Source organism: Gymnodraco acuticeps, unplaced genomic scaffold (genome assembly GCF_902827175.1).
Source record: "Gymnodraco acuticeps unplaced genomic scaffold, fGymAcu1.1, whole genome shotgun sequence".
Lineage (NCBI taxonomy): Eukaryota > Metazoa > Chordata > Actinopteri > Perciformes > Bathydraconidae > Gymnodraco > Gymnodraco acuticeps.
Genome location: NW_022989755.1, coordinates 37,236 through 48,500, shown reverse-complemented (window position 1 = coordinate 48,500; position 11,265 = coordinate 37,236). Strand labels below are relative to the sequence as shown.

The following is an 11,265-nucleotide window of genomic DNA, read 5'->3' as shown; positions in this document are numbered from 1 at the left end:
TTGCTACTCCACTATAATTCAGAGGTAAATATTAAATACCTTTAGTTACTTTGCAGATTTGGATAAATTATGTTAAATATAATCAACCCTTAAGACTTTAGTTCCACCTGGTGTAAATTCACAAGTTGCCCTGCAGTATACAAGTGATTCAAACTAGCTGCACCTTTACCAGCTTCGATAGCATATAATCAATCATTGTAATCAAAACATAGTCTGCATAGTGAGTACTCTTGGTACTTTAAGTATATTTTGATGTTAATACTTTTGTACTTTTACTTGAGTAACATTTTCAATGCAGTACATTTACTTGTAACAGAGTATTCCTAGAATCTGACTTCTACTTTTACCTAAGTACAAGATCTGAGTACTCAGCTTTTACCTCACACATTCTCGTTTGTCCTGTAGCCTCTATTCTGCCTTTTTGATAAGAAACTATTTTTGCAAGAATGTTGTATAAATGGATGAAGCCCGAATGCTACACATCTCTACAAGAAGAATCTGTGATAATTGAATGTGCAAAGTGAGGATTTGGTACTTTTTTGTGCAAAGTCATTACATGTGAGGTTAGGGAGGAAGACCTGTGGGAGGACAGGAGGAAGATATATATGGAGGCTTCAAACCAACTGGCGCTTTAGTCACCATGAGGACGTCTCAGAAACGCCAAGTGTCCATCCTTCTTCCTAACAAGCAGCACCTGGACTGTAATGTCAGGGTGAGTGCTTAAAAGTCCGTTTGTATGTCTTCGTTATGTGTATTTATTTATTTGAATGCATCAGTTAGAATTTAAATGGATGTATGGAACTCATTATGTGAGTGATGAAGAGCTGTCATTTAAAGTGTGTGCTTGTTTTAAATATGATATGTGATCTTAATAATTTGGAATCTTTTTTTTTTTTTACTGGATGGTAATTCTGACATTCATTTTCAATTGATTCAATCAACAATGGTGAAAAAGTTAAAACACAATAGTAGACAGAAATACTGAAAAAGGGTCGAACGTATAATTGATGCTAACATCGAAAATAAGCAACAAAAGAATAAAAGAAAAAGATCACAAAAGTAAAGACGCCCAATAGTGTCACAACTTTGTATCTGTTTTTTTTTAATTTAAATAAATGTAGAAATTCAACTTTTTTTTGTCTGTTAAATAATTGTTTAGCTGTAAATCTTATACGCAAAGTTCCATATTCATGCCAACAAATTGCGAAATAGAAACCCAACCTTACTGTATAAAATCGTGAGTTTTTAATTTGTGTTATTTCCAGGTGAGAGCCAGAGGCCAGGAGGTGTTGAACAGAGTGTTGAAGCAGCTGGGTGTCAGTGAGCTCCAGGTCCTTAGTCTGGCTGTTCTCAAAGGTCAGCGTCTGTGTGGGAGTGCATAAGAAAATGTTTTGAATTCATTTACTGAGGGATGCCTGAATGTAGGGAGGCTGCTCGTAAATTAAAAAACTCACAGGAGCCCATGAAGTTAAGATAAGTTGATCCATCAATGATTCAAATAAGTGTTTTCTTAATGTTAATTTAATAGGTGTCCTTTTCCTTCAGATAATGAATACCTCTTTGTTGATTTGGACCAAAAGCTTAGCAAATACTTTGGCAAAATATGGAAGAGAGGATCCTTAATGGTGAGTTAAAACTCTTTCTATAGATGTACTTACAGTGTTGCATGTAGCAGTGTGCCTCAGTGAACTCTATCATGTATTGACTTTAATCCAGATGTTCTGTGCAAACTACTCTTTGTCCAAGTATTGTATATGTTTTATCTTAAAACTGAATGTGAATAAGGTAGGCTATGTGCAGTGGTAGAAGAAGTTCTCAGATTTGTTAAGTAAAAGTAGCAATACCGCATTTTAAAAGTAATTTGTTACTAAGTAAAAGTCCTGCATTCCAAAATATTACTTAAAGGTGGGGTAGGTAATTCACTTCAGAAACACCTTTTGTTATATTCCATGGAATGCTCTTAACATCCCGATAGCAATGAATACATTAAATGCTTTGACAATAAATACATTTCCTCTGTGGAAGGTGGTGCTGTAAAAAGCACGACCAATCATCTGAGCTGGCCCGACTAAAATAACTGAAACTGCCTGTCAGCCTTCCATCTCGTGCACAAACTTATCTCGTGCCCTCATTGCTCATGTGCGCGTTCGTGTGTGTTGGAGGAGGGGCTCTGTAAGGAAGTAATCATAATCGTATCTATTAAGATTATTCATGTTTTTTTAACACAACTGGTAAATGTACAGCTAATTTGAATAACTTGATATACTGCTACTTGATATTTTAACCTGTAAATAAACAGTATGTCAAAGTGTATTTAACCATTGATTTTTAGATTGTGTATTAGCTAATAATATAACCTAAAAAGTAACTAAAAGTTGTCAAATAAAATGTAGTGGAGTAGAAGTATAAGTAGCATAAACTGACAATACTCAGGTAATACCTCAAAAAAATAGTCTAGATAGTAGAGGGTTTATGCTTGATTTAAAGTGAGCAATATTTCTCTTTATTTTACTTTTCCAGGTCCCATTCATCTTGTTTCTGAGGGTGCAGTATTATGTAGAGAGTGGGCTGCTGATAATGTAAGCTGATCTCCCATTTGCATCATATTATTTTACCCACGTCTTAACACCATGAATGTTGTTCTTGTTTTAAGTGATGTCCTATTTGGTTGTTTCAGGAGCAGCAAGGTGCAGCAGCTGTACTACGCTGAGCTGAGGCAGAAGGTGCTGCTTTCAAAGAGCCGCCACCAAGAGGCTGTGTTCTTCCAGCTGGCAGCGTCTGCACTGCAGGCTGAGGTCGGAGATCTGGAGGAGAGAGAAGAGGAGGAGGATGAAGAGGAAAACAAAAAATACAGACTTTACTTTCTTCCTGAGGATTACTTTCCCTCATGGGTAAAAAGAAGTGTGACCATTATGTGCTGTTTTATTTTGTGTGGGTGTGTGTAACAACCAACCATAGACTGTATATATAAGTAACAACATATATGTCCTCAGCTGATAAAGCGTTGTGGGCGGGACTTCCTGCTCCAGCACTGCCCGGGGTTACACGCTGAGCTGAGAGGTGTGACACGAGGCCAAGCCATCCTGCAGTTTATAAAAGAGGCCGGGAACCTGCAGGATGGAGCAGTCACCTTCTACAGGATGAGACAGGTCGGAAATGTTTCAAGTGTCATATGTTATTCCTGGTTATTCCCCAAATGATTTATGAAAATGATACAAAGAGATATCCAAAATTCCTCTTTTGACCCTAATGTTTCAACAAAACAAAAAATGTTGAAATTTGCTTTATTCAGATTTGTATCTCAGAAATGTATGTATTAGCAAATATTTAATAAGATATAGCCTTATTTGCACATAGACATTTGAACTTTAATATAAAACAATAGTTGTTTCAATGTAAGATATCAACTGGGAAGTTTCATGCTGATTTCTTTTAATAAATAACTATTGCTTTACACCTGTAGTGTCTTCCCTTAACATATTCTGTCCGGCTTTATGAGATCATTATCTATTTGTTTAAAGTAACTCTGCTTCTTTGTTCATGTGTAGGAGAAAAAGGAGCTGAGAAGTGTAATCCTTCTTGGTGTTGCATCGAAAGGAGTGCATATTTATCAGGTGGGTTTGTGTTGGGAGTTTTTTTTTACTTGAAGTCTTTAAGGTTTTGACTTTGAACAAACCTTCTGGAAGTTTCTTAATGAATGTACTGCTGCCTTTGCATGTATTAACATTGAACACTTTTATTCAGGAGGTGGAAGGGAAGCTGTGCCTGTTGTATGATTTGATCTGGACCCACGTTGACCGCCTTACTTTCCAGGTCGGTTCTAAAGACACACACACGCACGCACGCACGTATTGACATAGACGTGCATGTTGCATGGATGGTTCTGTACCTCTCTGTTCTCAGGGCAGCAGGTTTGAGATCTCTGCAGTGGGCTCTCTGTGCCTCCCTCAGCTGGTGTTTTACACGGCTTCAGCCTGCCACTCCAAACACATCCTGACACACCTCAGAGACAGCCACCGGCTCCACATCAACACCAGAGCTGCAGTCTGCTGCATCCAACAGCTGGAGGACATGCAGGGTCAGAAATCTGAAGGAAAAAAAATCATTATTTCACTTCAATCCATTCACAATTTAATAAATGTTGGTATATTAAGGTCCTTGCAGTGAGAGTAGGTTAAAAGGAGCCTTACAACTTGCCATCAAGATTGATAACATGTGAATAAAGAATTAAATATTAGTTTAGAACAAAAGCACACACTTATTCTTAAGAGGAAGGCGTTAATGTTAAAAATGTATTATTGACTATATTAACTATCGCTGTTTACAAGGACCTTATAAAGGCTTATCTAAATATCCTTTTTAACCATACTGTAGTTTAAATATTTGCAATTAAAAACAATATCATAACACATATATTATGGGACTTTAAAATCTGTTTTTCAGCTGATGACAATCCAAAGGTGTCTCTTTCTTTTTCTCTGTCTCTCTGCAGCAAGTCACTTGTACAAAGAGGCCTACATCTGTGACACAACACGTTTAGCACAAAGACTCCAGACCAACAGCCTCTCATCATCCATGTCCGACTGCAGTGTGGCAATCCAAACAACCACAGCCTGGTCCAAAGAGGAGGAGTGTGAGGAAGAACAAGTCAGAGGTCAGCTGAGAGGAAACATCATTCTGACACACTGCAGCCCTGTGTGGTCTGATGTTAAATACAGTAATAATGCCATGAGTGATATGAATATCGCATAGTTAAATTATTAAAGGAGAATGTTTAAATTAATATTGTTTTGACTTCTATATTTGTCGTGTGTTTTCTGTGAATAAAAAGAATACATTGATCTTCTGTGTTCATGTTGGCAGAGTTTGAGCTGTGTGTGGACAAACCAGAGGAGATATTTGTCGATGAGGTGTTGTGGACGGCTGAGCTGTCAGTCGATGAACCTCTGATTTTCCCCTCCTCTTATTGGACAGGTTAGTCCATGCAAAAATACATTTATTTATCATATATCAATTAATGTGCACTACATAATTGTGCTGTGCTCTTTCATTATCAGCTGTCGCCATGGAAATGAAACAGGTGAGCTGATCTTTCTGGTTACAAATTTCAAGCAAAACCCAACATCAATAATGTCAGTGTTTCCTCTCATATCTGTGCAGGTTCTGAGGAGGAGAACCGATGAAGGGGTTTCTGTGGACTAATATACTGCCAGAGGCAAGAGGGGTTCATTGCAAGCTGAGAACAAGACCCCTAATATTACTGCATGCTCACATGATGTTGTTAACAATTCAAGTAAAAGTACTCATGCGTTGAGGTCTTCGCATTCAGTAGAAATAAATGAGTATTTAAGAATATGAGGAAAATAAAATGATACATTCAAGTTGTCAGTCTTTGCTTCTCTTCAACATAGATAGATTTCATGTGATTGTATGTAAGTGTATAGAGTGCGTATGTGTGCAAATTAGACGTCACCCTGCAGTCAGCCAATCAGAGCGACAGGCTGCGACCCAAACACGGAAGCAGTTGAAACTACTGCGAAGCAAAAGTATGTCTGTTTTCACATAAAGGACTGGAGGATTAAACGTTATTATTCATGTGAACATTTAAAACCACAGGTCAGATTGTCTGCTTGAGATGTATATCCCTTGGGTTCTCCTTGCTATTTTATGTGTTGTATGCGCTATCATTGGACACAACCAGGGTAAGTGGTTTCAATTTGATAAAGCTGATGTCTAAAACGATGGAGAGGCCTTTAAACTGTAGTGTAAATCCATGTTAGTACTGTACTTCTGCTGTTGCCAAAGAGTAACTGTTGCTATTTAGAGTAGCTTAAATTAGTTATATATATAGATATGATTCTCTTATCCACATAAAAGACAGGCAGTAAAACCACATGTTAAAGAAAGTGCGTGCTTGGAAGTTAAATATGAATACGTGGTAACGTTAGAATTCAATTAAAAGTAACGGCCACACCGTTCAAATGATATATACACTTTTCAAATGATTAGAAGTTAATGATGTTATATGATGTGTAATGTTGGCTCACAGCGCCCCCTCCTGGCTCTTCTACTGGTTATGTTTCTTGTGTAACACCGGCTCCTCTCCACACACAGCCATGCCGCCTCCGCTGCCCGCCGCCCTCGGTGTGTGCTCTCTGGCCGGCATGGCGCTCCTTTGGAGGGACGTCAGCTCCAAGATGAAGGGTGGGAAACGGTCATGGAGCAGTCTGCTGAGTCAGTATCTGGCGGTGAAGGGAGTGGGCTGGCTGGGCAGAAGGCAGAGAAAGACACTGGAAGCGGACACTCTGAATGTGAAGCGAGTGCAGGAGGAGACCCTGCTGCAGCGCCTGCGCAAAAACGAAAACACAAGTTATGGAAAACAGTACGACTTCAGCTCTATTAAAGGTATGAAATGATTAAGATAGTGTTAATGAACAGATGTGACATTGTGTTTTATTTATATAAGCAAATGTAAGTATTTTGTTAGACAACTATTTGTGTTTTACCTCCTTTGACTCTGATTTGTCCTCTGAGTGGCTCTGATGTAACATGTTTTGTGTATATGGCTATGGTCAGGCTGCACAGCAAGCACTAACCAAGATTGTAAAGCACAACTTCACCCCCCTTAACATATGTTTGACACTTTTACACACTGAAACCTTTTGATCATTTGATTAATATGAATGTAACAATGTAACTCTTTTTACATCAAATCAGTACAGACTACAGAGTAGACCATTGTCTCATTTGTATGCATATATTTTGCTTTCCACTTCTAAATGACAAACATTATGCATTGTCAAAACGCAATACAAATATTGTTGATCAGAAAAATAAAATGACATGTGCAGTTTATCCTTTGTCATTTCTCACCATGAAGGATGAGTAATGCAAGCTACTTCTCAAGCTTTGTAAAAGGTCAAACTTAATCTAAAAAAACAGCCTGTATAATATTGTAATGGCGTCAGCTGTTCAATACCAGAAAGAAAATCCTCAAATGTATGTGCAGGAGTAAAGGGCAATATTCAAAACTGTGTTTCTTCGACTTATAAAACGTATGTTCTAGATATTGATGTCTTCCGGTCACGCCACCCCATCACCACATACGAGCACTACCGTGAGCTAATCAGACGCATCGCAGCGGGAGAGGAGAAGCTGATCATTGCTGACAAGCCGCTGATCCTGGCCATGACCTCCGGGACGTCAGGAGCCAGCGCCATGCTGCTCAGCACCAAGGACACCAACTCTGAGTTCTTCCTGCAGGTGGAGCTTGATGATGATGATGATGATGTGTGTTGGCCCAGCTGTAGCTTATGATATGTTGTTGTGCATGTAAAACAAAACTGCTTTATTCTTTCTGTCAGGGAGTTGCTGTGTGTTTGGATGCCATGGCAAGAGCATTTCCTGCGACCGACAGCCTCCAACGCACCACCAAGTTCTTCTACTCCCCTACTTTTCGGCAGTCTGAAGCTGGTATTCCCATCGGACCAAACTCCTCCACACCAGCCTCTTCCCGCCACATGCTCAACCTCTACACCACCCCAGCACCTGCATTTGAGGTACATTTTACAAGAGGATCAGCATGAATCTCACTTCACTATCTTGTCAAGTAGGATTTACGTGTTATTTTTATTAAGTGCAGAATGTATTCATTTTTTCCATTTTAAACCGTTTTTAAGGTATTGTACTCTCCTTCCTTCCAGGTTCCCAGTGAGAAGGACACCCTCTACCTGCATCTCCTGTTTGCTCTGAAAGATCCCAGTGTGGGAACACTCGAGTCCAACTTTGCTTCCACAGTCTTCTACGCCTTCAGTGCTTTACAGGTACAACACCGTCTTTATTATAAGGACTGGAATGAAAGGAACATGTGTTATGAGTCCACTAATTGTTTGGATTAAATGTATACCACATGAATGCAGCTATGATAAAGCAAGCAGAACATTATTTGTGAATCCACCCTGTGGTTAAGTTTAACTCCTACAGGTAATAGGTTCTCCCATGGCCAATGCTACACCCTTCCTACACTTTTACTGTTGTTTTTTTATTTATCATAATGTCATTTTACGAGTCATTAAAAAGTAGAAACATATGGGAAATGTGCCCGAAAATAAGCTACTAAAGAAATATTACATCATCCAAAAGCAGCACTCTGTTTTTTTTATTTGGAGAAAAGTGCTGTATCCTTCATGCATGCCTGGACCGAGTCCCACCGGGACATTCTCTAGTTAAGTGGAAATAAATCAGGTGTCAGGCTCCCAGTGACCCAAAGAAAAGCTCAGGTAATTGCTCTGATGGCGAAAGGATTAAAAAGTCATTTCTATCCCATCTCCTGTGCGTCCCAAAGGACCGCTGGCAGGAGCTCGTGGAGGACATCGAGCGAGGGAAGGTCAGCAGCGCTCTGGCTCTGGAGCCCGCAGTGAGGTCCAGCCTGGAGGCTCTGATGAAGCCGGACCCAGAGAGGGCCGCCCAGCTCCGGGCCCTCTTCCAGGATGGCTTTCGTGGCATCGCCAAGCGGTTGTGGCCTCACCTCCACCTGGTGTTGGCAGTGGACTCAGGCTCCAACCAGATTTATGGGGAAATGTTGAGGGAGAACTACTGCCAGGGAGTTCCTTTCTATTCACCTTTCTACGCTGCTACTGAAGGTAGGAACCTGGGGAGGTATTACAGGAACTCTTTGTTATTTTTTAATTCTTTTTGTGTGTTTCAATCAGACAAATAGAGTTTATAAAGTTGTTTAGCTCGGCAAGATGAAAAAAGTGGCATTTGTTGCTAGCTAGCTGATTAAAACTGATAAGAAATGTTGAAATTAGTATTTAGAATTTCCTTACATGAAATAAAAAGGATGATATAAAATAAGATTGGATTCTTAAAGTTATTACATCTGCTCTAAATGTTATTCTGGTTAAGTCTCCAAAAGTCCTGATGTATTCAGTATAAAACTCATCTATAGCTACTAGTATTCACATTAATGTTATATATGGGCCCCTGCAGGACTAATAGGGGTGAACCTGTGGCCCCAGGAGCCAAACAGACGCTATCTGCTGTGTCCTCGCTCGATGTTCTGCGAGTTCCTGCCAGAGAGCGGCCTGGAGGAGGAGGCGCCTCACACCCTGCTGATGGAGGAGGTGACGGAGGGACAAAACTACGAGCTCATCATCACCAACGCTTCAGGGCTCTTCAGGTCAGGGTTTTATTTACAAGCAGAAAGGGATCAAATCATCAGGACAGAGTGCTCCATGGAAAATGATATGTTTATATCGTTTTTGGGGAAGTAAATCCCTATTTTACCGATTCTAGGTGTATTTGAATGCACTTGTTATTTGCACAAGTTATGGGCTACAAACGTGAGAAAGAAATATATTCAGTAATTGCTTCTTGCCATTGCTATTGTGATATGGTTTCACTTGACTGCACTCTCAAGAAAGATGAATATCAATGTCATATCAAGATGCGTGCTTACAGACAATTTGACATCCAATTTAATTTGGTCAGAACCACAACCAGCATTAGTCTCATTTGACAGCTGCATAAATGATACCCGATTTGTGCCTGCTTTGTTACAGATATCGTGTTGGAGACATTGTGAAAGTAGTTGGATTCCACAACCAGTGTCCCATTGTTGAGTTTCAATACAGGTACATTTTGTTCCTGTGCATATTTGTTTTCTTGTATCATCTCGTGCTGCATGTCTTCCTGTTTGATGGTTTGCTCGTGTGTTCAAATATATAACACAATCAAGTATTTCCTCCTTGCTTCCGTCCATCTTCTGTCAGACGGGGTCAGATGTTGAGCGTTCGAGGGGAGAAAGTGTCCGAGGCGTTGTTCCTTGATGCTCTGAAGAAAGCTGTTGCTCTGTGGCCTGGAGCTCAGCTGGTCGACTACTGCTGCGCTGAGAGTGGCATCATGGGTAAGACGTCTCACCTTCACCTCAAAGCCACAGCAGAATTTGGGATCTGCTAATAGTTTGGGGACTTTTTCATGTTCAGTTTGCATTAAAATGAATGCAATTCTTCTCTGTTGTGTTGTAGGAGATTCAATAGGAGGCTCAGATCCTCATTACCAGGTCTTTGTAGAGCTGAAAGGTGTGAGAAACCTCTCAGAGGAGCAAAGATACAGGGTGAGGCAAATCTAGCAAAAAGCATGTTTTTTCTTTCTCATGAAATAGATCCTAACTCTTTTGCCGTTCCTTCTCCTTCCCTCCAGTTGGACATCTGTCTCCAGCAGGACTCTGCTGTCTACAGGTCTTTCCGTAGCAAAGGCAGCATCGGATCAATGAGGGTGCAGCTGGTGGCTCAGGGTGCGTTCAAGGAACTCCGTGAGCACATGATGGCCTACTCCAACACCTCACCAAACACCTTCAAAATGCACCGAGTGCTGCGCAGGAAGGAATACGCAGACTTCCTCCTGGGAAAAACTGTTTCCTGAAAGCTCCTGTTCTTTTAAGGAAGAGACAAAACAGTGGACTCTGACTGTGGTGAGCGCTGACCGAATGAAATGGGATATTTGATCAACTTCTCATAAATGGGTTAGTTACTTGTGGAACTCTAACACAACATCGTTCATTTTTGAAAATGTGAATTTGACTCTATTTCTTGAATATTTCTATAATTATAAATAACGCCAACTGTAAGTTTTGTTGAATTAAATGTTTAAGGACCTGGTCTTGATCTATAAATATGACATAAATGTATATCTTACTATTGCCTTATCATTACAACGATGTTTTTTTATTTATAGAAAGGTGTTCTTTCTACATGTTCTAATGTTTCTTAGGACCACTAAAGAAAAAGTAAAATAACAGATTGTAAATTCTCCTCCTATCTTTTACAATACAAGCCTTTGAATTTCTGCCATCTGGTGTTATTGAATGTTGCGGCACCGACACATCCACATTGTCCCTTAAGTGCACTCACCTGTGAAGCAACAGTTATTTCTAAAAACTGATGCAGTAAAAATGGAGAAGGGCTGAAATGCAATGGAGAAAAACATCCTAAACCCTGTTGCCTATAAACCATCTGTTTGGATGTTTAGGCTGTGATCCGAAGTGACAAATCAAAGTGAGTGACTAAAAGTATTATTGGATTTATTAATCATTTTGTGCTTTATTTAGTAAATATGGACTCAAAAACAGTACATGGGCGTCTTTGTTGTCCCTTTTATTATCCTACTGATAAACAGAACTCACAGACTGGATGTGTTGGTAAGTAGATTAGTTAATAATGATTTACAATGTTTCATTATTTCTTTGTCAAACTGTTATTGAAT

The 11,265-nt window shown here is 39.8% G+C and overlaps 2 protein-coding genes across 3 annotated transcripts; both read left to right on the top strand.

The window, feature by feature from the left end:
• The first annotated feature begins 1,317 nt into the window (after positions 1-1,317).
• Positions 1,318-5,366, top strand: LOC117543066 (FERM domain-containing protein 6-like). The gene is made up of 11 exons (XM_034211113.1): positions 1,318-1,625; positions 2,521-2,579; positions 2,678-2,891; positions 2,994-3,149; positions 3,549-3,614; positions 3,745-3,813; positions 3,904-4,078; positions 4,493-4,654; positions 4,864-4,974; positions 5,058-5,080; positions 5,161-5,366. The coding sequence occupies exons 1-11, from the start codon at positions 1,623-1,625 to the stop codon at positions 5,200-5,202; spliced, it is 1,080 nt and encodes a 359-aa protein (XP_034067004.1). The 5' UTR covers positions 1,318-1,622; the 3' UTR covers positions 5,203-5,366.
• Positions 5,367-5,478: 112 nt separating this feature from the next.
• ghdc (GH3 domain containing) lies at positions 5,479-10,849 on the top strand. 2 transcript variants are annotated; one of them, XM_034211100.1, is made up of 11 exons: positions 5,479-5,702; positions 6,115-6,405; positions 7,067-7,263; positions 7,365-7,559; positions 7,704-7,823; positions 8,345-8,642; positions 8,992-9,181; positions 9,564-9,635; positions 9,774-9,907; positions 10,029-10,117; positions 10,204-10,849. In XM_034211100.1, the coding sequence occupies exons 1-11, from the start codon at positions 5,636-5,638 to the stop codon at positions 10,423-10,425; spliced, it is 1,875 nt and encodes a 624-aa protein (XP_034066991.1). In that variant the 5' UTR covers positions 5,479-5,635; the 3' UTR covers positions 10,426-10,849. The 2 variants fall into 2 exon arrangements, with proteins under 2 accessions (XP_034066991.1, XP_034066981.1); XM_034211090.1 differs by having other exon boundaries at positions 5,487-5,546.
• The last annotated feature ends 416 nt before the right edge of the window (positions 10,850-11,265 follow it).

Bases quoted from the DNA above. Each gene is read 5' to 3' on its own strand.
- LOC117543066 (XM_034211113.1), top strand. The intron at 4,079-4,492 runs GTCAGAAATCTG...GTCTCTCTGCAG, and splicing joins ACAGCTGGAGGACATGCAGG to CAAGTCACTTGTACAAAGAG. The intron at 4,655-4,863 runs GTCAGCTGAGAG...TCATGTTGGCAG, and splicing joins TGAGGAAGAACAAGTCAGAG to AGTTTGAGCTGTGTGTGGAC.
- ghdc (XM_034211100.1), top strand. From the start codon at position 5,636: ATGTATATCCCTTGGGTTCTCCTTGCTATTTTATGTGTTGTATGCGCT. The intron at 6,406-7,066 runs GTATGAAATGAT...CGTATGTTCTAG, and splicing joins CGACTTCAGCTCTATTAAAG to ATATTGATGTCTTCCGGTCA. The intron at 10,118-10,203 runs GTGAGGCAAATC...CCTTCCCTCCAG, and splicing joins CAGAGGAGCAAAGATACAGG to TTGGACATCTGTCTCCAGCA.